This window comes from Morchella sextelata (genome assembly GCF_020137385.1).
Source record: "Morchella sextelata strain SCLS chromosome Unknown scls_41, whole genome shotgun sequence".
In the NCBI taxonomy this organism is placed as follows: Eukaryota; Fungi; Ascomycota; class Pezizomycetes; order Pezizales; family Morchellaceae; genus Morchella; species Morchella sextelata.
This window is the reverse complement of record NW_025408656.1, coordinates 1-23,411: the sequence shown is the minus strand read 5'-3', so window position 1 is coordinate 23,411 and position 23,411 is coordinate 1. Positions and strand designations below refer to the sequence as shown.

The 23,411-nt window shown below is 48.8% G+C and overlaps 5 protein-coding genes across 5 annotated transcripts; 2 read left to right on the top strand and 3 right to left on the bottom strand.

Annotated features, from left to right (window-relative positions):
- Nucleotides 1-5,680: 5,680 nt before the first annotated feature.
- On the bottom strand, nucleotides 5,681-6,144 carry H6S33_010520 (uncharacterized protein; the record flags this gene model as incomplete). The annotated part of the gene is made up of 2 exons (XM_044841958.1): nucleotides 5,681-5,854; nucleotides 5,923-6,144. The coding sequence occupies 2 exons, from the start codon at nucleotides 6,142-6,144 to the stop codon at nucleotides 5,681-5,683; spliced, it is 396 nt and encodes a 131-aa protein (XP_044687384.1).
- A 3,752-nt stretch (nucleotides 6,145-9,896) lies between these two features.
- Nucleotides 9,897-11,143, bottom strand: H6S33_010519 (uncharacterized protein; the record flags this gene model as incomplete). The annotated part of the gene is made up of 3 exons (XM_044841957.1): nucleotides 9,897-10,187; nucleotides 10,251-11,047; nucleotides 11,110-11,143. 3 exons carry the CDS (start codon nucleotides 11,141-11,143, stop codon nucleotides 9,897-9,899), a joined length of 1,122 nt encoding a protein of 373 aa, XP_044687383.1.
- A 1,543-nt stretch (nucleotides 11,144-12,686) lies between these two features.
- Nucleotides 12,687-13,595, top strand: H6S33_010518 (uncharacterized protein; the record flags this gene model as incomplete). The annotated part of the gene is made up of 3 exons (XM_044841956.1): nucleotides 12,687-12,979; nucleotides 13,054-13,182; nucleotides 13,250-13,595. 3 exons carry the CDS (start codon nucleotides 12,687-12,689, stop codon nucleotides 13,593-13,595), a joined length of 768 nt encoding a protein of 255 aa, XP_044687382.1.
- A 4,749-nt stretch (nucleotides 13,596-18,344) lies between these two features.
- H6S33_010517 (uncharacterized protein) lies at nucleotides 18,345-19,136 on the top strand (the record flags this gene model as incomplete). Its single annotated transcript, XM_044841955.1, has 1 exon — nucleotides 18,345-19,136. The coding sequence occupies one exon, from the start codon at nucleotides 18,345-18,347 to the stop codon at nucleotides 19,134-19,136; it is 792 nt and encodes a 263-aa protein (XP_044687381.1).
- A 2,368-nt stretch (nucleotides 19,137-21,504) lies between these two features.
- H6S33_010516 (uncharacterized protein) lies at nucleotides 21,505-22,137 on the bottom strand (the record flags this gene model as incomplete). Its single annotated transcript, XM_044841954.1, has 1 exon — nucleotides 21,505-22,137. One exon carries the CDS (start codon nucleotides 22,135-22,137, stop codon nucleotides 21,505-21,507), a length of 633 nt encoding a protein of 210 aa, XP_044687380.1.
- Between the last annotated feature and the right edge of the window lie 1,274 nt (nucleotides 22,138-23,411).

Sequence of the window (23,411 nt, the reverse complement as noted above, 5' to 3'; positions counted from 1 at the left end):
GAGGGCCAGCGCAGTTAACAGCCTAAAAGCTCTCGTATCTCCACGATGGATGGATCTTTCCCTTGGATGGAAAGAAATCTTGAGTATATAGATCGGTACTAGTAAAAGACGGGGTGGGATAATAATAAAGCGCTGTTAAGAAGCACATGTAGCCATCTCTTCTCTGATCATATTGATAAATGGGAGGAGAAGCCAAACGAGGAATGAATCGTTAACCATATATCCAGATGAATCCGATTGGTTTGTGAAACTCTATTATAAGTCGTACTCAGCTTTTTAGGTTTGAAAATTTATTAAACTACATATTCACCAAGACGTCTAACTATGCATTGTCAATTGAGTGTATTCGTGCGTGAAACAATTACTAGAATCCCAACCTTTGCGAGCACATCCCACTACAGAAACACATGACAGGCAACGCCCGGTGATAGTTTTATATAAATGACACATTAATGCTAACCATTTGAATATTCACATACCCTGAGCGCTGGCTATTAAAACATTTAGCTTCGATCTTTCCAACCACGGAGTTCCCATATCTAGCTAGGCGCCGTGGAAATGTGTACCTAGAATATTCAGTAAAGTCGTCGGGAAAGTCGTTTCTGGGGTCCCACTTCTCGCTGGGAAATGTCAATACTTTAGTGGAGGGAAAGTCGTTTTAAGGGAAATCGGACGACTTTACTGACGATAAAATGATATTCAAAATGACTTTACCAACGACTTTACTGATGCAATTACCGGCCACGCTTCTGTCACATATTTTGAGCGTATACACATGGGGGGATAAGTTTTGGCCACCGGTGATGCTTCACATGATTGACCAAAGCCATCGTCAATGAAACCATTCATCATCGAGAATCCTACTATTATACCAGGACTACCCAGCCAGAGTTGTCTGCATGTATATACAAACAATGGATCCACCAAAATGAAATTGTATTCTTTAACTGTTATAAGCTCATTAATGCCAGATACCATTTGATGACCCCATCGAAATATTCTACTTGGGGACTCAACTATCTCGAGATCTAGAGGAGGAGCTTCATAGGAAAACATTGATTTTCCGGCGGAAAACAGGAAACACCGGAAACTACCAGTAAATTCGTATTTTCTTTGCCTTTAACATGCCTTTAACAGGTAAAGTCGTCAGTAAAGTTGTATTTTATTGCATTTAACATGCCTTTAGCAAGGAAATGCATCTGTAAACTCGTCGGTAATAGGACAGGAATGCCTTTAACACACAGTCGGTCTGTTATTGCATCAAATAATGTGTATCTCGCAACTTTTTGTATGGGAAACGTCATGTCAAAATTGATACATTTCCACGTCTACTAGAGCATGCAGGGTGCATCTTGGCAAGAAATTACATACATACATGTAGTAGCTAGATGAAATTTCTAGCAAGTTCAAAGGTTTACATGTGTTATAAATCCCTCCCATCCCTCTTTGTTTGTTGTACATCTTCATGTGTTGATTCGAATTTACACAAGACAAATTAATAGCCACGAACTAAGTAGGGTGATCACCTAGCTACACCTACATATAGCTAGTTAGTATATATCCCTTCGTGTGTTTTCACGACCAGGCGCTAATGGGCAGCTTTTATTCGATAATAAACCTAACCCTCATTCCGTGAACCTTTTGCTGTAAAGTCACCTTCTGTGACCCTTCCTATACCTTTTTCAGGTGTCTCCACAGTCTGTAGGTAGCTAGATTTCCTGAATATCACCACGCCGTCATGGGCCTAATATGTCTCTGTTTTTGCTGCAACGAACGAAGGGATATATATCCCTTCATTCGTCAGAGAAAAATCGGAGACATATTAGGCCTGCGACGGCGTGGTGATATTCAAAAAATCTAGCTACCTACAGACTGTGGAGACACCAGAATAGGTATGGGAGGGGTCACAGAAGGTGACTTCACAGCAAAAAGAGGTTCACGGAGTGAGGGTTAGGTTTACTACTGAGTAAAAGTCGCCTTCCTGGAAAATAGCGCCCGGTCACGAAGGGATGGGGGTAGCTTAGTGCCAGACTACATGTAGCTACAAAGAAGCTGCGCAAGGTACGCACCTTGGCGCCAAGAGGTTTGCTGGGTATGTGACGTAGAGTGAAACATACGAGTGACGAACTATGAATCAGACTAGAAGTATCCTATACCAAATCTCTCTCCCTCCGAGACAGACGCCAGCTTAAAGAAATTACCATAGCAATTCCCGGGGCCCAGTGTATTCTAGGATATTATCAGGGTTAGGGTTACATGTTCTATCCCTTCGTGTGTTTTCACGACCGGGCGCTATTTTTCCAAGAAGGCAAAGAGATGGAATCTCTGACTAGAGTTTTTTTCATAGTCTGTCACTCAACCCAAGATCCAAACCCAATCCTTCAAACTTTCCACAGAACTATTACGGCATGAGTATGAGATTGCGTGTTCTGTGGCTTGCTGTGCTGCGTTGGTTTTTAAAGGCTCGTGGTGCGAATCAAAGATCTAGATGGTACAGTGACTATACAAGAGTTTCAATGATTAGATTATGATATGCACTGGTAGCCACGACTCTTATGTTCGTGTGAGGAGTTCTACATGTACACTTTGTCCTTGGTGACGGATCCTGCAGGTTGGTGAAGAAACCAGGTTGGGGACCGGGCCGCCACGTCGAGAAATCTAGGTCTATGTGTCTCATCAATGCATGCGTAGTGTACCGCCTCCAAATCTTTGTTCACTAGTCGAGGAGTATTCGCATACACAAGGCATAATACTGTGTCAAACTATTATAGGCTTAAGTTCATATCAACCACCAATCCCTTAATTGTCAGACGAAACTATCTATCTGACGAGGCCGGAGCCATCAGCCCATCAATTGCCGAACAAAGCTAAACCGCCCTGGTAACCCCCCCGTACAAAACATTAAGCGGGTATCACGACTTCCCCCACACAAACCCAACTATTCGGGATTGTTTTTACCATACAAAACCCCGCGCACTTCCCTACGATTTCCCCACAGAAATTTAGTTATTCGGGGATGCATTTCCCGACGACTTTCCCCTAGTGATGGGGGCACAATACAAAACAAGACGATACTTGAGCAATTTTCGTCTTTTCTCGTGGATTATAGAAGGTGGTCTCGAAATTAACAATACTTGAGCCATATATTGCGCAAAGTCTCGAGACTTAGGGTTAGGGTCAACTAGTCGAGCTTTCGTATCAGTTTACCTCACAATGATATTTTTTGCACGAGGGTTTTTAGGGGAAGCCATCAAAACTAGATTTAAAGCTGGTATGGAGATCATAAACGATCACTCGCAAGTTTCGAAAAGTCTCGAGACTGTTTTGTCTTGTTTTGTCTTCTCTCTTTCTGGTCCTGTTTTTGTTTTGTCTCGTATTTCGGGACAAAGTCTTGAGACTTTTCGTCTTGTGCCCATCACGACTTTCCCCACGTAATTTTAATTATTTTTACTATACAGTATTTTAAACTTTCGCCATACCAAAAACGACCCATTTCCCGACGACTTTCCTCACACAAAAATTGATGCATTAACTAATGCACTTCCACTCGTAGTAGAGACGGAATCGTAGAATTCCGAGTGACACCTTATGACATAGCAACCACCCGATCACGAAATTTCAATCGCTTATAACTTTACCACCACAAAAGATATCAAAAATCTGTCAGAACAAATGCTAGAGACAATGAAGAAGAACAAAATGACCGGACATATTTCTGATATCTATCATGGTCATGAAGTTATAAGAGATTGAAATTGGCTGTTTTTGTATGTAAAAAGCGCCAAGAGTGAACAAAGTGGAATAATATTATACCTATTTATACCCCTAAAAAAGCATACCTGCCTGAGCCGTGGCAGCGAGGCACCAAGACGGCTAGAAATAGGCCCTCTGATTGGCCTGGGAGTCACTTCCATATGCCCCCGTGTCACCTTTAAGACTAGGCGCACCATAGCTAAATTAAGCCAGTTATATCAATCGGCATGTCACAAACGCAGCGTGAAGTGATCCGATAGTCTTATTGGTCCTTGATTTATTGGCCTTCGACCCCCTCTAGCTCCAGCTCTCTCCAATGTACCGGGTGTGCACGTTAAATACCGAGACGCCTTGAAGGATTGGTTGATTTTGTATGGGAACCGCCCATGGTAACCAAAAGCAGCCAATGAATTTTGGCCTTGGCCTCAAAATTTATATGGTGGAAAAAAATACCGAGACGTTTTATCTATCTTCACTTAAAAATTCAAATATTTTCCTAAAAATACAAAAAATAACCACTGAATAGCCCTTGCTCACAGGTTCACCTGAGTACTGATTCGAAGTTATCAAAGAAGTTTTGGTGAAGTTCGAAAAGAACAGGAGTAGAAAAGAGGTTGAGGAGGTTGCGTTGCAAAAGCTGTGGGGCAGACTGTCCAAATACCTGCTTGGCTGCCAAGTATCATTTTAATTATATCAGCCCAATCAGATTCCTTTACAAACCCTCACTTTTTAAAATTCCCCAAAAAGGGGTTCTCAGTACTTACCCTCAACCCCCGGTACTCTACTCACATCGTAGTGTTTCCCTCTGCGGCTGCGGGGGGATTCCCTCCGATCTGTCACATACCGTAGCTCAACCAATCAGATTAAATGAGTGTTTAGATTGGGGCTCTTAGAGTCGACCAATACAGTTGGACAGAAAGTCCTACACTTCCTATTGGCTGCAAGGTGCATGAAATTTCTACTCGTAATTTTTTGACGTTTCCGGACTGAACTGGGTCTGCATATGGGCGAAAATCGTGCATAACAACCATATTTTGGTGGTATGCAGACCCAGTCCAGTCCGGAAACGCCAAAAAATTACGAGTAGAGCCGGAATATTACTGTTAACTGCTTGTGGCCAACGCTTGTGTTAGCAGTATACGTAACAATCAAAATGGTCGCGACATTCATCAAACCCCAACATAATAACTCTACCCAGAGACGTACCTGCATAACAGCTAAATTAATCGGGCTCTATAGTGATAGAGCAGGTGAAGCTAGTCGAATAACAGAGAGATAAAATAGGGCGTGGTTATATATGGATGTTATTAGCTTTGAAATCTTGACGACGGAATTGTGCTCCAAGTTATCCCAATTGCAACCATAAGCCTATGATATGATTGCGCTTTTGTACATATGAGCGGCCGTATAGGCCGCCTATTGCTGCGGGGAATTATCAGGAAGTATTTTAATTGGATTGCTCACGATATCGGAAGGAAACTAACATCAATACCCAGAGGGAATCCGTACTATAATAGGCTGAGGTCAAAGAACAAAACGTTCAAACATGGACGGGTTACTGTGATGATCGGGATTTTAAAACAGCAGCCACATATAGCCGTATATATATTACCTCTATCTTCTCCATTCTTTTCAATATAATAACCACTCGTTCGTGCGAGCAAGGAGAGGCTCGGTGCGATGCGCGCATATATATGTGAATAGGGTTTGGATCGAAACTGACAAGACTAGCTATATATCGTTGCGCAGAGGACTAAAAGTGCTCACTGCATCTATCACTATTTGAATATTGACTATCTATTTAGGAAAGTTTGCTCTGATATTGTCAGATTAATAAGTAGAAAGCTGAATGATCGTTTTTAACGTACATGAATCCCCATACGTGGTATATAGTCCTCTTTGATCCTACGTCCCGTACTCCTTCAGCTTACACTATCTGTGGATTCCGCTCACGATACGCAACAAAATTCTGGACCGTCGTCCTGTAATCATAATAGATATTCTGAATGTTCCGTACTCCGTTCTCGTTATAATGGCAATTGTGGAGGACTTGTAAGGGGCAACCAAGGCTTGATCGCTCATTATCGAGGTTTTCGAGTCTCTGAAACACCGCCATCGTTAACCTCAGCGCTTTCTCAATATAAGGATTATTTATTCTGGGAGACTTACGATTTTGTTCTTCAATCTTCGTCCCCTGAAAATCTTCCACACCTTCCAAGTCTTAAAAAGGGTCAAAATGGCGACTAGGACGGCAACTGCTGCGAGAGAGGTATTTGATATGGATACATTATCCCAGCTACCGGCGTTCTGGCTGAGGGTTTCGAAATTATAAGTTTCATTTTGGTGCGAAGATGAGTCTCGCAGGAATAAAGAGTTTGTGAAGACTGGCATGTAGATCCGTGTAGGTTTAGAGTGCAAAGTCGCGCGATATATATGGTATACGCAGCAGAGCTCGAGAGGCAGCGAGTATTATAAACGAACTTTCGAATTAACCAGGGATTATAGGTGATTTATAGTTGGGAGTTGTCTACAGCCTTGCCAGCACGTGACCGTACAAATATCTTCTTGTGCAGAAAAAATTGTAAGTTCTTTGCTCTCCCGCCGACCGCTCGCTCTCCCCAGTGAAAAATGCTGCAGCTATGAGAATTTGTTTTTCCGAATGGCTAAGTCAACTTGAAAAGCTATTGGCCGCAATGCGAAAGGTTTACCTTGATTACTTAAGTGAAAGGAATAAGTAAATTGGTATATGACATGTCGTAGCCTTTCATACCAGCCTGCTACGATCACATCACTTCTGTTAAATCTGCACTTCTGTTTAATCTGCGCTTCTACAGATGTTTTTCTCGGCATATGTCCGCGAGCTACGTAAAGCAGTACCTGGTAAGTTGCTCACTTGTATGATTGATGATGGTTCAAACTTACCGAACGCCAGGTAAAACTCTTCTCACAGTACTAGTGTACTCGAAACCCACCTCACCCCCCATATCCCCTCACTGCGGGCAGAGACGTCGTAATCACAACAATACCGCAGTGGCGGGTAGTTGATATACCACAGCAACCAGACACCGGGGGCAACAACCTGTACAATACCAATATGGCCCACATACCATATGAATTCGGCGCGGTACGATATTTTCTACCAACCCTGCCCCTATTATCCTCCTGGTAGGGATTATTCGGGTGGTACTCAGGGTACCGGCGCAACACAAACCCTGGTTCTTAACCAAACTGTTCGTGTCGATATGTTATTGCTGAAACTGCATAATATAGATATAGCTAGCGGTTTAGTTTTGTTCGGCAATTGATGGGCTGATGGCTCCGGCCTCGTCAGATAGATAGTTTCGTCTGACAATTAAGGGATCGGTGGTCAACATAAACTTAAGCCTATAATAGTTTGGCACAGTATTATGCCTTGTGTATGCGAATACTCCTCGACTAGTGAACAAAGATTTGGAGGCGGTACATTACGTATTGTTGAGACACACAGACCTAGAGTTCTCGACGTGGCGGCCTCGTCTCCAACCTGGTTTCTCCCCCAATCGATCTGGATCCATCACCAAGGACAAAGTGTACATGTGAAACTCCTCACATGAACATAAGAGTCGTAGCTACCAGTGCATATTATAATCTAATCATTGAAACTCTTGTACAGTCACTGTGCTGTCTTTGCACCACGAGCCTTTGCAAACCAGCGCATAACACTATGTCACAGAACACGCAATCTCATACTCATTCCGTAACAGTTTTGTGGGAAGTTTGAAGGATTGGGTTCGGACACTGGGTTGGTTAAACCGTAAATTAGCAGCCTAGGACCTGCGGACACACAGACGATGCACCCAGGCTTGTAAGGTCGGGCGCACCATTCATCGGTACCGGAGGCTAAACCGCTGCTAAGATACTTGTATCCTTTAAAAACGATAGGACTACTCTAGAGAATGTGTAGAGTATCCTTGTTCTTATTTCTATGTTTTAGGTGGGGTTGATACGTGGATCGAGACTCGAATAGCTACCACAGCTTATCACAGTTTACCCGGCCGGCCTACACAGCTTATCACTCGAATAGCTACCACAGCTTATCACAGCTTATCACTCGAATGGCCACCAAGCTAATTAGTCAAGAGAGAGAGGTCCTAACCCACATAGCAACCAGCCCACCCCACCAAAATCTTCTACACCGCAACAAAAAGGTCCCATAAATTGAATTAACCAAGGATAGCAAGATGTACATGGAGAGGGAAAGAGGTGGGGTGGGCCGAAAATAGGAAGGAAAGCTGAAAGTGAAGCAGGGAGAGAAGCTGGCAGAGGAGCTGGCAGAGGAACCGGGAGGAGAGTTGGGAGGAGAGCTGGGACAAGCTGGGGATATCAAAAGTAACAACTCGCGGTCGCGAGGTGGATGGACCCCTCTAGTAATAAGGCACTACAGATTCCGGTAGGATTAATGCGAAAGTGGGTTTTCCGTGACCCCGCTAGCCCCTAATTGGCCCTTAAAAGAGTTTGTAGTCAGCACGGACCTTTTATAGCGCTGACTGTCGCAATAAGTTTACCGGAATCTGTATGGGCTAATAGTAAGTCCGCGCTAGCACAATATGTTAGACCAGTCATTGGATGAGTATAATTTACCAACAAGGGCCGGGAATGTTTGATGTCATCACGCTAGTCTCCTTGTCGGGAGCATCCGCTTGCTCCTAGATCGATAGTATAGTAGATACAGCAATCTCTCACTATAAGGATATGGTTGGGGACCGGAAATGGGTATCCTTATAACGAATTATCATTATAGAAAGTTTAGGGTTAGATTTTCTAGAGTTGATTTGCGTTGCGGGTTCCAAATCCTTTGGTAAAAGTCTGCCTTTTCTGATTTGATTTTTGTGATTCTAGCATTTGAAGAAAATTTGATGCCAAGACTATTACTTTCTATAAGGATACGCATACAAAACCTTGCCTTTTTGGTAAGGATATTCTTATAGTGAAATATCCTTAAAATTATCTATAAAACACACGGGACTGGCAACCCTCGAGGCGCCTTGGAAATGTGTACCTGAAAAATATTAAAAATATTCAGTAAAAGTCGTCGGGAATGGATTTTATTTTTTGCTGGGTAATGTCAAGATTTTGGTGGAGGGAAAGTCGTTTTTAAAGGGAAATCGGACGACTTTACAGACGATTTTTTAATGACTTTACCCGACGACTTTACTAGCGACTTTACTGACTAGTACTTTACCTGTCACGCTTCTGTCACTCATTTTGGGCGTATACACAAGAGAAGGGGGGGGGGGGGGGCATAGGTTTTGGCCACCGGTGATGCTTCACATGATTGACGAAGGCCATCGCCAATGAAACGAATCATCAAAGAGCATCCTCCGATTATACCAGGAGTATCAAAGGAGAATAGCATGCATGTATATGATGCCAAACAATGGATCCACCAAAACGAAATTGTATTCCCCAACTGTTACAAGCCCATTGATGCCAGATACCATTTGATGACCCCCATCGAAATAGTCTATTTGGGGGGACTCAACTATCTCGAGATCCAAACAAAAGGCTTCATCGGAAAACATTGATTTTCCGGCGGAACAATGGGACACACCGGATACCAGTTAGTTTTAACAGGTAAATGCATCAGTAAACTCGTCGGTGAATGGGACAGGAATGCCTTTAACACAAAGTAATTATAATGCGGTTATTGCATCAAATAATGTGCATCTCGCAACTTTTTTGTATGGGAAACGTCAAAATTGATGCATTTCCACGGCTACTAGAGACCCATATCCTTATAGGGCATATATCCTTATAAAAAAGTATGCTTATAGCGAGAGACTGCTGTACTTCTTGTTGAAAGATAGATTTGGGGGGGGGGGGGTCCTGTTTATGGCGGTATCTTCTAGATCTACGGGGGGTGGTCTACTGTACGGGGGTGGATCTGATGTTTCTTATTCGCTGAAATTGCCCACATAACCGCACATCTACACAATTGCACAAAACCCAGTAGTGTTTTCAACTCCAACTTAAGATGCCAGGCAGGTCCTGTATTCCGACCACCCAGAACACCAAACACGACACTCACGACCACCCCAAAGCACAACCAATTGAACCAAATTTTTATTCCACCCACCACTACCTACCCCCCCCCCCCCCCTCTCTTACGGCGCCTGGCTAACGCTCTCCTCCCCACTACCCCCTCTATGCCCCTCCACGCCCGTGTTCGGCGGCTCCACCACCTCCACCAGCCACCCAAACGTATCCGGCAACCTCCCCGTCTGCACGCCCTTCAGCGTCTTCAGCAATGCAAGCACACCCTCGCCGGGCTCGTCGCCGCAGTAGCTGATCTTCAGGTTCGTGCTCTTCATCGTGATGCTCTTGATGGGCACGAGCGCCGCGGCGGTGCCGGCGGCCATCACTTCCGTGAAGGTGGCGAGCTCGGTGAGTGGGACCTGGTTGTCCGTGTTAGTTGGCTGGTTAGTTAGCTAGGGGGCGGGGGGGCGGGGGGGACGTACAGGGCGGACTTCGACACTCCACCCCCACGACGCCGCAATCTCCTGGATACTCCTGCTCGTGACTGATCTAATCACGCTGTTGCTGTCCGGCACCACAAGCGTCGTCTTCTCCCCCTCCCTCTTAATCCCCAAGAACCCACTCGTGCTAAACTCATCCACAGTCGTCCTCGTCTGCGAGTCCAGATGCAGCGTAATGCCATACCCCTCCTTCCTCGCCGCCTCACTATGCACCAGCACCGGCGCATAATTGCCCCCCACCTTCGCGCTCCCCGTGCCGTTCGGCGCGGCGCGGTCGAACGTCTCCAGGATCAGGCAGTCGACGGGGTGCACGCCGTGGTAGACGCCGACGGGGAGGACATACACGACGAAGGTGTACTCGTCGGGCGGGTTGAGGCCGAGCTGCGCGCAGCTGCCGAAGAGCAGTGGGCGGATGTACATGCTTGCGCCGGTGGCGTGGGGCGGGACGAACTCGGCGTTGAGGGCGACGGCCATGTTGACGGCGGTGAGGAAGAGGGGCTCGGGGGGCGCGGGCATGGCGATGAAGGAGGCGCTGTGCTGCATGCGGCGGGCGTTGAGGGAGGGGCGGAAGATGTTGATTGCGGTGTCGTCGGGGGAGCGGAAGGCTTTGAGGCCCTCGTAGCATTGCTGGCCGTAGTTGAGCGCGGGGGCGAGGCCGTGCAGGGAGAGGAAGGGGGAGGAGACGAAGGTGGGGGGGGTCCAGGTGCCGGTGTGGACGCTGTAGTGCGACTCGATGTGGCCGTTTACTTCGCGCACTTTGAAGCCGATATTGGACCAGTCTAGGTGTGTTAGTAGGGGGTGGTAAGAGGGGGGGGAGGGGGAGGGGGAGGGGGGGACTGACCAATTGAGCTGGTGGGCGGCGGTGGGAAGACCATCTTCAATTGGTTGGGCGGATGACGTATGTAGTCCTGAAAAATAAAAAGAGTATACAAAAAGCACAGAAAGAAAAAAATCAATCGTCAAGATTCCTCCTGGGCGAAGAGAGACGGACAAGAGAGAAGAGAAGAAAGAGAAGAAAGGGGTGAGGAGATGAGGTGAGAGATGAGGGGTTCTTTTTAGACACAGCTGCAAGGAACTCGGAAGTCAAATGCGGGGGTGGGGCAAGCAGGGCAAGGCAAGGCAACGGCAGCTTCCGGAGCACCACTAATACGCACGCATGTATCATGGTAGGGCTGCAATTAACAACCAAACCATTGAATTCTCCCGGTGCCTGTCGATGCCTGGGGATTATGCTCAAATCGCTCACGGGGATGCAATGGACTACATCCAGTGAGGTGAGGTTTGCATTGGCCAATTGGGCATTATCCATACATATAGTGAGGGGGTTTTCCATCCCATTGCCTTATTACTCCATCTGACTGTGGGGGTCACGAGGGCAAATTCTTTCCATCACTAAACATTGATCACTCTCGTGAGGAGGTTCATGGGCGGTGAGTACAGGATGTTTTATTTTCCGAGCGATGGAGTGAGGTTGTTGCGCAACAACACCTAACCCTGGCTGCAGAGAACAAACGGTCGGCTAAAACGCGATGCAGCGATAAGATTGATCTGATTAACCAACGACAATGCAACTTCAGGGTCCAAGCGTCGTCTCACTCGCTCACCTCACCTCACGGGTCACGGATGAACACTTGAATCTGCAGCAGGGCTAGGGTTACACGGGGCTAGGGTTACACACGCCTCACCTCAGCCCACGCACTGGCTGGACACAAGCCCCTGGAACACGGGGAGAGCAGCAGCACCGGTGTGCTGTGCCTGTGGATACACGCCATGCGGGCAGAGCGTTGTCCATCCGCGCCAGTGAGCGAGTGAGCGAGTGAGCGAGTGAGCGAGTGAGCGAGTGAGAGAATCAGGCCAGAGTTAGCATGAGTGACAGCCCTTTGTTATCGGGCCTTTTAGTGAGACATTGTGCCCTCCTTTCCACTTGCACCACCGCCTGCCTCCCTTGCCCCTGCCGCGTGGACAAAGCTTTGTGTACATGTAGTTATGCACACCGACTCTATCTGCACCTCGCTGGGGCCGCAAGAAGATTCCACATCCAGACGGGTCCTGGCAGCGCCCCCCCTCCCCCACCAATCGCTGCGGGTGCCCGCCCAGCCCACCGGTAGAGTGCGAGCAGAGTACATAGAGAGAGCTCGTACTTGGCTGCACGCTCGGACGGGTTCTGTCTGTCCCGGAAGCAGGAGAAGCCATCCAGACCATCCAGCCAGCCAGCCAGTCCCTAAACAGCCAGCCAGCCAGCCAACAGCTAGCTGCTGCTAATTGGCACCACTAGCGAAGATCTCCTGAGCGAGCGAGCGAGTCGAGCCCACACTACAATACCTCCCCCCACCCACCACCAACCATCACCACAACCACTCTCCTTCACCACCACCATCCACACCCGTCTCCCAAACCACCAAGCAAGCAGCGCGAGAGATGGCCCGCCACCGGCTCCCGCTCCTCGCCGCCGCCGCCGCCCTCTTCATAATCTTCTTCTTCCTGCTGCTCCCCGCGGACACGGCGCACCCCGCCGGCACCAGCGCCTCCAAACACGCCAGCGTCACCGTCGTCGACTCGACGCCCAGCTTCCGCTCCGACGACCAGTCGGGCTTCGCGATCGCCAAGGAGGAGGTCGCGGGCGGCGGGCCCCCGCTGCTGGGAGGCGACATCCATAAGGAGATCCTCCATGGCGAGACTATCATGCCGAAGTTGGGGAATGAGACGGCAAAGTAAGTTCCCTACCCCCTGGATATGCGGATGGGGGTGAATGTGGTGGGGACTGACACAATGGACGGATGCACAGAGCGGAGCTAGGCCGCGCCTCGTGGAAGCTGCTGCACACGACACTCTCCCGCTTCCCGAAGAAGCCCGCGAAGGACGAGCGCGAAGCGCTCTCCTCCTTCCTATACCTCTTTGCGCGCCTGTACCCCTGGTACCTCCCTCCCTCCCCCCTCCCCCGCCCCCCCTCTTCTAACACGCACTAACCCCGACAACCACAGCGGCGAATGCGCCACCCACTTCCAAGCGCTCCTGCAGCGGTACCCGCCGCAGACGTCCTCGCGCGACGCCGCGGCGCAGTGGGGCTGCTTCGTGCACAACCTCGTCAACGAGCGGCTGCACAAGCCGGCGTTCGACTGCGGGGCCGTGACGGAGATGTACAAGTGCGGGTGCGCTGACGCGGATGCCGAGGAGGAGGGGGAGGGGAAGGGGAAGGAGGAGAGGGTGGGGGAGCCGATGGAGACGGCGGGGGTGACGGCGGGAAGGCCGCTGACGGCCGCGGAGGGGGTGGATTTGCTGGAGGTGAATACGAGGAGGGCCGGGGTGGAGATGCAGAGGGATGGGTAGGTTGCTCTTGCGGTTGTTTTTGTTGGTGGTGGTGGTGGTGTTTTTTCTTTTTCTTTTCTTTTTCTTTTTGCGCGGGGATTGGGCTGACCTGGGGGGTGGGGGTAGGATGATGAATGGTGGTTAGAACACACACAGCAGTAGAGAGGGATGGGGGGGATGTAGAAATAGTTTTTTTTATTTTTTATTTCTATCGTTTGTGCGGCGATTAACCTAATAGGATCCAAGGAGTTTTTTGTCTGGTTCTTGTTCTGCCCTTTTTTTTGCGGTTTTTCCAGCGTGTGGTGCGTGTTATCAAAAGCCGAAAAGTTAGCTGTAGGTGGATCCCAAGATCTGATAGGTTGTTGCTGGGACATGGGCAGTCACTCGTCTTTTTGGTGTGTGCTGGTTGGCTGTCATTGGTCCCGGTCCCTTGGCGATAGGCTGCCGTAATGTAGAGCTGCAACACAGTACACTCGCCGAGCCACCAACGCTGCGGGCGTGGGTAGGGTTGAGTCAGTCAGATTTTATTGCGATTGGTGCCTAATTGGTACTGCCCATTCGATCCTTCTGCAGATATAGATCTGGATATCCCCATGGCTAGTTGGTTGCCCAGATCGTAGATGCAACCGCTAATGCGGTGCTCGATCCTGTATATGTGCGGATGGTATGGCTGCTGGTTGGCTTGTGAATTGAGCGCACGTTGGACCGGAAGTGCTCCTTTCTCGCGGAGCCATTGGTTACCATTCGTCAGGAGAGCTCTCATCAGCGCCATTGTGGATGGTGGCTGGCTTGTATAATGACGTACACGTGCACGGCTGGCGGCACCAATTGAACCTAATCCTCGCTGTACTGGCCCGGTAGTGATATATAGTGCTGCTCTGATTCGTAGCTTAAGGAATTGTATGTTAGTGGCCGGCTAGCTAGGCTGCAAGTGCAGTGACCGGTTCCCGGCACGCCGGCCGCGGGGAATGGTAGGGTGTTTTCTAGTAGGGTAGGGTAGAGTAGAGATATCGTACTGAGAAGGTGGTCATGATGCTGCTGTGCGCTGTACATGTTGAGGGGCGGTATGTGTGTGCTATGTGCCGGAGTATGTAGATATATCTCTTGTGGAGCCGGAGAATCGGGAGGGGGGGGGGGGGGTAGATAACACCGGGCGTTGGGCGGGGTGCTCTGGCTAAGGAAAATAAAAGCTGGAGTGAACTGGGGCATGGACATTGTTGGTGCCCGTGGTATGGATTGTTACAGAGGGACGGGGGAGGAGGGTTGTGTCTCATTGCAATTGAGTCAGAGGTGGGTTGTTCACCGTACATATTCTACATTCATGTATCCTATGATTTACGGCGCCGGTCACGGTTTTTGCTCTACGTACTCGCTAGGGTGGAGAAATACTGGGTTATTTTTGGTATTTTGGGTTGAGGAGGAAGATATTCTACCGCCTTTTTTTTTTTTTTATTACACATGACCCTGAGATTTTGTGCTGCATTCTGTAGTGGTGTTTTCAGCGTGCGAGGACGAGGGTGGGTGGGTACTAGGATAGCGTTTACACGGCGAAGCCGAGCTCATTACGGGGAGTCGAGAACTACGGAGGCCTACCCCCCGTGACAAGGCATCACTTCCACTGTCCGCACACCTAACAGTCAGCCCTCTCTACGCAACCGCTCAGTGCATACATAGCCAGTAGATTGCCCGAACCGCGCCTTAGGGCAACCCAGCCATACTATCGGCGAAATCCAGGCTTAGCACTCCCCACCGGCGCTATATAAGACGCCTCTTTCCCCCACCAAACGTTTTTCCTCAGGGAGCAGGCAGCTCTCTAAGGACTACATAGTAGTCTGGGAGCTGCCTCCTCCCCACTCCTCCTCGGGTCCCTGGCCCCCCTCCCCCCCCCCACTCTCTCCCCCCCCCCCCAAACTCTCTCCCCCCCCCCCCCCCACTCTCTCCCCCTCTCCTGCTCTCAGAGCAGGAGAGGGTTCCAGAGCGTGGGGTTAGAACTCCCCCCCGGTCTCGCTTGGGCACTGTTGCCCTAGAGACCGCGGGGGAGTTCTGACCCCACCACTCTCTCTCCCCTCCGCCCCTCCTGCTGCTGCAGGAGGGCGTGACACCAGCCTCCCTTGGCCCCGGGCGTAACGCCCGAGGCCTTGGGGGGCGCGGGTCACGTTAGTCCTCCTCTTAACGGAGGGGGTGGCGGGGAGAATTTGGCCTCTCCTGGTCCTGCGCTGCAGGACTGGGAGGGGCCTTTTTTGCGTTGGGTCTCCCTCCTCGTTTGGGGGGGGGGGGGGGGGGGTGAATTTGGCCTCTCCTGGTCCTGCGCTGCAGGACTGGGAGGGGCCTTTTTTGCGTTGGGTCTCCCTCCTCGTGGGGAGGGGTGAATTTGGCCTCTCCTGGTCCTGCGCTGCAGGACTGGGAGGGGCCTTTTTTGCGTTGGGTCTCCCTCCTCGTGGGGGGGGGTGAATTTGGCCTCTCCTGGTCCTGCGCTGCAGGACTGGGAGGGGCCTTTTTTGCGTTGGGTCTCCCTCCTCGTGGGGGGGATGAATTAGGCCTCTTCTAGTCCTGAGGGACCAGGAGGGGCCTTTTTTACGTTAGGTTAGCCAGTCCCTCCAGTCCCTCCCGTCTCCGCTTCTGCTTCTGCTCCCTTCTCACGGAGGGGGCGGTAAGTTCGGCCCCTCTTGGTTCTTCGAGACCAAGAGGGGCCTTTTTTGCGTTGGGTCGTTTTGTTCCTTCCGTCCCTACTTCTGCTCCCTCTTCGCAGAGGGGGCTAAGCCTGGCCCCTCTTGGTCCTTCGTGACCAGGAGGGGCCTTTTTTGCGTTAAGTCTTCCTGTCCCCCGTCATTGCGGCCTTTGCTCCTTCCGTTATAGAGGTCCCTATCAATTCTTGGGTTCTGTCCGAGGGATTGAGAGGGGTCTCATTGTTTTTACGTTTCCTCTCCTCAGTCTCATTCTTCATACGAGTAGTCTACCCTTACAGCATAGTCTGCGCACGCGCGCATGCCGGGACAATAGGTTAGTAAGCAGCGGTAATGATCGCTGTGCATGAAATTTGATCTGGCGGTGCTGTGTTGTATATCCCATGCGAATACTCCCCGTAGATACTGTGAGACTTAAAGATACGTAGCAAGGAAAGATGACTGTATAGCGGGGTTATCAGAGCGACAATCGATGTCGCGTGCGTGCGGATCATTTAATCATGGATAATCACTCGCTCCCCCCGCTACGCGACTGGGTGGCCAATTACTATTTTTTGTCTACCAGTAAAATACTGACCCCCCAAAAGAAGTAAAAGTCGGTTGACTTTACCGGTAGATCTTGTTACCTCTCTTCCGAAATAATAAAAAACCTGTACAAATTTAATTTCTCTATCATCGGGGGTCAGTATTGATAAATCAAGAGATACTCAGGTGCTGTCTCTCTCGCTAACTAGAGCTCATACATTCCTTCCGCTTGTATTTCAAAGGGCTTTCTAGTTAGTCAGGTAAAGCTATATCATATTTCCCATTCCACGAATAAAAGAGTGTAGTGTAGCTCAAGTGGTAATTGAAGGCTGAGTGAGTAACGGCTACATCGTGATGGAAAAAACAATTCGATTAAAGATTTCACCAGAGAGGAGATAAGAAAGAACTATTCCAGTTTCGGAATAACGGGCCATGCTCAAGGAACACTGGCTTCTTGGTGCAAATGTTTGGGAATAGGGTCAATGATTGAAATGCACATAAATTGCCAAGTCTTGGATCACAGCTGCTCACTCGGCTCTCAAGCCTACTTCGAGACGAATGATTCATTGAGTACATGCAGATGAATGATTAATGAATTACATGCAGCCCTCTGACCTTGGTACTACATGCATATATCAAGGAGGTAAGACTGGCTGCCAAGGTTTGAATGACTTTTCTGACACCTGCGGTACACACCTAACCCTGTGTCGCCAACGAACCACAGGTGCCAGCGTGTACCCACGTGTGGTTGGTTATTCAGAAAGTAATAACCCTGACCCTGTCATGTCGCTCCATGGTTGAACCCAATCGGCGCCATGTTGTCCATTACGTCCTTGGCTTAACACGTTGCGAGATAAGATGTGCCTGGATCTAATCTATGCACCCTTTGAATCTTTCCAACACTCACAATAGTGAATCATCCTCGATCATCTATCATAGGAATGATCCCATGCGGAAGAAACGTCTAGCTGTTTAGAATAGCTGCGGAGTATGTGGGAGAAAAGACTCTGCCAAAAGAGCAAAACCAATAGAATGACTTCAATGCCCAGCTACGCAAGTTTACTTTCAGATTTTGCGAATAGAAGTTGTGGATACGCAGCAAGCCTTTATATATACTGTTGCGCAGACCGACATATACACATCTATACACATCTATAGATCTACATGTACATGTAGTTTACCCCATTAAACCCTTGAAAAGCGTGGCTATGGAGAAATGCTCCTAAAGAACACAATAAATTAGAGGCATCGATCGAGATTTGTAATTCACATGTTTCTGTTACCTACCAGTTTATCTACTTCATAATCGTTTTTTGCTGGGAAATTTTTTTAAATCTGTGTAATAGGCGAGCCAAGACCGAGTGATAGCTCATGAATACAATTCATTAGACACACCCACAACACCGTCCATGATCAAAAATACTTGTCACTCGGTTAAGCGTTGTGGCATTAAAGACATAGTTATCATCAGCTTAATTTTTTAACACGTGTGCCCTAATTTGGTATTTATCTTGGAGCAATCGACATCATCCCTCAGCAGCGCACTACCATCCCCGCCGAAATGGATCCATCCATCATGAACCTCATCCCCGTGAAACCCTTCCACGGGAGATCCGATGAATGCGTCGACGATTTCATCGAGTCTATCAACCTATACTTCTCCTCGCGCCCCATGACAGAACTCTACCCCACCGAGGAGCAACAAAACAGGGCAAAGCTAGTCCTCCTCAAGCACAAGCTCATGGGTAAAGCTGTCACATGGGCATTCTACCGGCCCGATGATGTCCGGCTTTCGTGGGAAGAGATGAGCAAAGAACTGAAGCAGGAGTACGATGGCCCTAGAAGAAGAAGACTGGAAAAGATGATAAAGGCAGAGAGAGAGATCATCGTGTTGAGGCAGGGAAAGCTCTCTCTGAAGCAATATATTAGAAAGGCCACTCGCATAAGGTCTCATTTACTTCGATATGAATCGTGGGACCACGCTGCAGCGAGGTGTTTCATCAGGGGTATCGAGGATATGAACACTAGACTCCGTGTCACTCAAATCGGCGGCTTAGTACACGTACCTGATTCGTATACACTATCTCAAGCAATTGAGGCTACCAGATCTTTCCTAAGACAACGCAAGTGGGAGGAGCAGGTGAGAGGGGGTGGAGAAGCCCACGCGTACGAACCGTCAGACTTGAATGCAGAGAGCAGCAGTAGCAACGATAATGACGAATCAGTAGGGGAGGGGGGGGAGCGGAGGGAACACCAGGGAAGAACACCAAAACTATTGCCATCACGGAGGCAAATCTTACAGATTTTAAGAGGATATTGCAGGATGTGTTGCAACCCATCAGAGAAAATCTAAACCGGATCGAAACGAGTAGTTACCCCGCAACATATCCACCGGCAGTTCAGTAAGAGGGTCAAGAAAATATTCCCGATCAGACCCGGCCTTGTAGATATCATGACCAACCACCGATGGGCTGCCAAATGCCAAGTAATCGGTGGCCCAGTACGCAAATAGCTGTAGACCGTCGAATCGATCACAAGCACCATTGTATAGTAGGCGCCCTTCATAGGACGCAGGCGCAACGCGCGTTCTAGGCGACTAGTATAGATCCTCGATAATGTGTTAGAGGCACTTGGGGCATGTAAGTGTAATGTACTTGTAGCTTAAAATTGGTGTCAAGTACAAGTATTGAAGCTAAGACTTGAGTATCACGCATTAGCACAAGTAGCTTAGGATAGAAAGAATGGAAAAGGTCTAAAATGACACATTTTCGGTAGACGTGCTCTACAATAAGACATGATGCAAGATGACACAGTTCACGATACGACCCGGATGGCTGAGCATTGACATTGAAGGGTTAGGGGTTCTGCTTCATCTTGGCACACCGCCAAGGTCAAGTACCACTTCCACCGCAGCATCCACCATGGGCGGGTGGTCTAGTGGTTAGACTGCTCGTCGGGTTAGACACCGTGTGTTTACCCAGGACACACACAAGGTCCTGGGTTCAAACCAGGGGTGGGGGTAGTAACGCACAATCAGCAATAAGTCGTTGCAGTACCTTTTGTTCAGTTTTATGTTTGGTTTTTTAATTTGGAGCGAAATAAAGATTTCTCTAGAGGAGGAATTTGAAGCTAGGGGTGAGTGGTGGGGCTGGGAATTGACCCTTATTGCTGGTTTTGCCCGATGTCTTTGTGCTCTCGGCGTGAGGTTGAGTAGATTTCTATTTGGATCATAGCCAACTGTTTCATGTGTTGTTATTGCAGAGCATGTATACTCTACCGAAAACTGTGTTATTTTTAGACCATTTTCATAGAAATAAACATAAGCAGCAACGGCACCATCATAAAGGAGTACATCTTTTCCATCTTTTTTAAGCTTTGCATTAATCCACCTTAGTTAACGATCCTTCCCCTATCTAGTCATATCTTGTTTTGAAAACGCCCTCATACCCACCGTAAAAGGCAAATTAATTAAACTTGTGACAGTTCGCCGAGACGGTACTTGACTATTGGGCGTTGAGGGTACATACCGTTAATTCTTGAGAAATCCACTATCTCCACTTCACTAAATCTTAATTCCAGGTGAGAAAAAAGTACATACATGTATGTATCTGCACGAATCCGTGAAGTTTGATACGCCAATTCGCCTTGGTTCGGACTTACCACATACAAATACGGAGATAGTGGATTATTCGAGAATTAACGGTATTGAATAGCGAAATATGTGCCTTGGAGCTCTTTTACAGAGTTTATTCATGTAGTGGGATATAAGATATCGATATAGAGAACGGGACAATTTAAAAGTCGAAGATGATTACCGTGATCTATATACACTAGGACAACCTGCCTCAAAGGACCGCATGCCTGTCTGCTAGTGTATTCTACTCCTTTACTCCAAGTATCATAATCCTGAATATGAAGTCTTAATTAAACAACTTCCACCTAGGAATCACAACCAGCACAGCGAGGAGATCACAACTTCAAAACCAAAGCCAAGTACGTGAAACAATCGTAGATCAATTGCAAGCAAGTCAATTGACTAATTTCATTCCTATTATACTTTCGTTTGCCTAGACCACTATTCAGGGCCCCTAACCTCCCCACCACCACCACTAGCCACATTTACCACATCCACCACCACCACCACATCAAACCCCGCCCACAACCAAGTACACCCCCAAGTATCTATAAACCAGTCCACCCCCCCCTCCGTCCAGGAGGAGAGAAAGAAAAGAAGTGCAGTAAGAAGAAATGCAACAAAAAAACCCAAACAGCCACCCGTTCCATGTAAATCATCAACTCATCGCCACCATATAGCCGTAAGTAAACCTTCTAACCCCACCACCCCCACCCCCAACCCACCCCAGCGCAAAGGGGGCCGGCGCAGCCGGGAAAACACCAACAGACCCCAGCTATGTAGTAGTATGATAGTAGTAATAATAATAATAATGCAAAGGACGAAAGAAAGAAAGATGCAAGAAAAATGGGATGGATGGAACTAGATGATATCTAAGCATTCATGAAAAGCTTGAAGATGTAAAAGAGAAGAAAAAAGAAGACAATAACACCTATAAAACCGCAAAAGACCACACCAGTATAATATTGTCAAAGAAAAGAAAGAAAGAAAAATATGAAAGCCGAAAAACTATTAAAGAATACAGCCATCCAACCCAGCCCAACCCAGCCCACGAGGGGATCAAAAGAAGAAAAGAAAAGAAAATCTTCTACCCAACAACCTCCTCGTCAGCAGCAGCAGCAGTTTCCCAATCATCAACGACATCCTCCTCCTTCGCCTTCTCCTTCCCCTTCTCCGTCTTCTTCTGCAGCACCAACTTCTTCCTCAACCCCTCGCCACTCCTCTTCTCCTGCAACCAGCTCCCGGCGGCCGCCGAGGGCTCCCCACCACCCGAGCCCAGCATACCGAACACATTCCTGGTGCTCAGACCCGTAGACACCAGTCTAGCCGGCGGCACGCCCTTATTCGACGCGACGGTTGACCACTGGTTCCCCTGCCGGCCGATCACTAGGCCGTCCTTTGTGACGGCGCATAGTTCCGCGCTGTCGGCGATGCCGCGCTGCGCGATGAGGCGCTTGAGCTTTGGGCTCATCTCCGTGAGCTCGAGCTCGATCTGCTCGGTACCGAGGCTGCTGGTCTTGGGCAGGAGGAGGACTTCCTCGTCGCCGGACCAGGTCAGGCTGAAGCGCAGCTGGGAGTCCTTCAGGACGTATTCCAGCTCCTTCTCGAGCTCGGAGGTGAGCAGGCCGACGCGGATTCCTTTGAGGAGGAGGGCGTTGAAGGCTTGCTTTACTGGTTTTTTGAGTTGCAGTAGAACTGATGCTGGCATGGCGCTAGGCATGGCGCTGGGCTTGCTGACGAGGAACTCGGCGATTGTTTTCCTGGGTGCTGCGACGAAGCTGGAGCCTTTGGTTAGGACTACGCTGCGGTACGGTTCTGGATCTTGAGATTCAGACTCAAGACCAAGTCTGTAGCAAGGGTATGAAGGAAAGCGCGCTGGCTGCTCTTCATGGGTTGGAAAGCAAGACGCTTTGAGTTTCCTTCCGCAAATACCCTGTATTTGGCTTCAATGGTCGTTGAAAAACTTCTTGTCTCTATTGTAGAAGAAAAGGGTTTCCTCAGAATACGGCGTGTACCGCATCACGATCAGGATCAACGTCAAGTGCAAAAGCCATGCGACGGCTTCGGCATGCATCAGTGACACTTAAGTTCCTTCTTGTTACCACAGGGTTAGCTTATAGGCCCCGCATTTAATCTCCTGCTTCAAGCCGCCACAGGCGCACTTGAGCACGAGCTTCGCTGTGCATGGTTTGTCCTCGAGCACTGGAAAGGAGCATGTCGCATCTAAGCATACATGCCCACAGGACTGATTTTGGCTTTCCACATTGCTGCTTACATGGCTCGTCGCATTGTCCACCCTGTGGCATACCTTGCGGCACAGGTGGGATCCACATGAAAGTTTCCTGCCACATTCTGTTCCACAAGAGACCGCGTCTCCAACAGGGAATTGATTTGACTGATTTCTTTCCACATAGACAGATCTTCTCAACCAGATAAGGGCACTTCGGACAACTCTCTTCGTCGGGATGACAAGGGTGGGAAACCGCGGGATGGTTGCAGCTCTTTGCCCTTGTGCACTGGTGTTACAAGCCGGGGGCTGGCTCCGCAAGGAACTGGGGCAGGAGTAACTGTACGCCCACAATTACAGCTTAAATCTTCGAAGCTGGCTTCAAGACAGTTCCCACAGTTCCCACGATGACACAGCATGGGGCAAGTGTGAGTCCCGCACTTGAGTAATCTTCCACAAGGTCGAGTGCAGATATGCTCCGGCTCAATTCCTTCGTCGTTCGAATTAGAAGCCAATGGCCTCTTCTTCTTTGAAGACAACCTCTCCATAGCTTTCGACTCCCAGAGCAGCATTTATCACCGCACTCATGTCTCCCACAGTTCAAAGCTGCTCTGCACGTGCGCATGCATTGCGGGGGTCTCCTTCCTCGCCCTGGTGACAGAGACTGCTCGAACTAGTTTTTCCACAACGGCATACAATAGATACCGTCTTCATGCACATGCCGCAGTCTCCATCGTGGCAAGTCTTTTGACATGGATGCCCACATT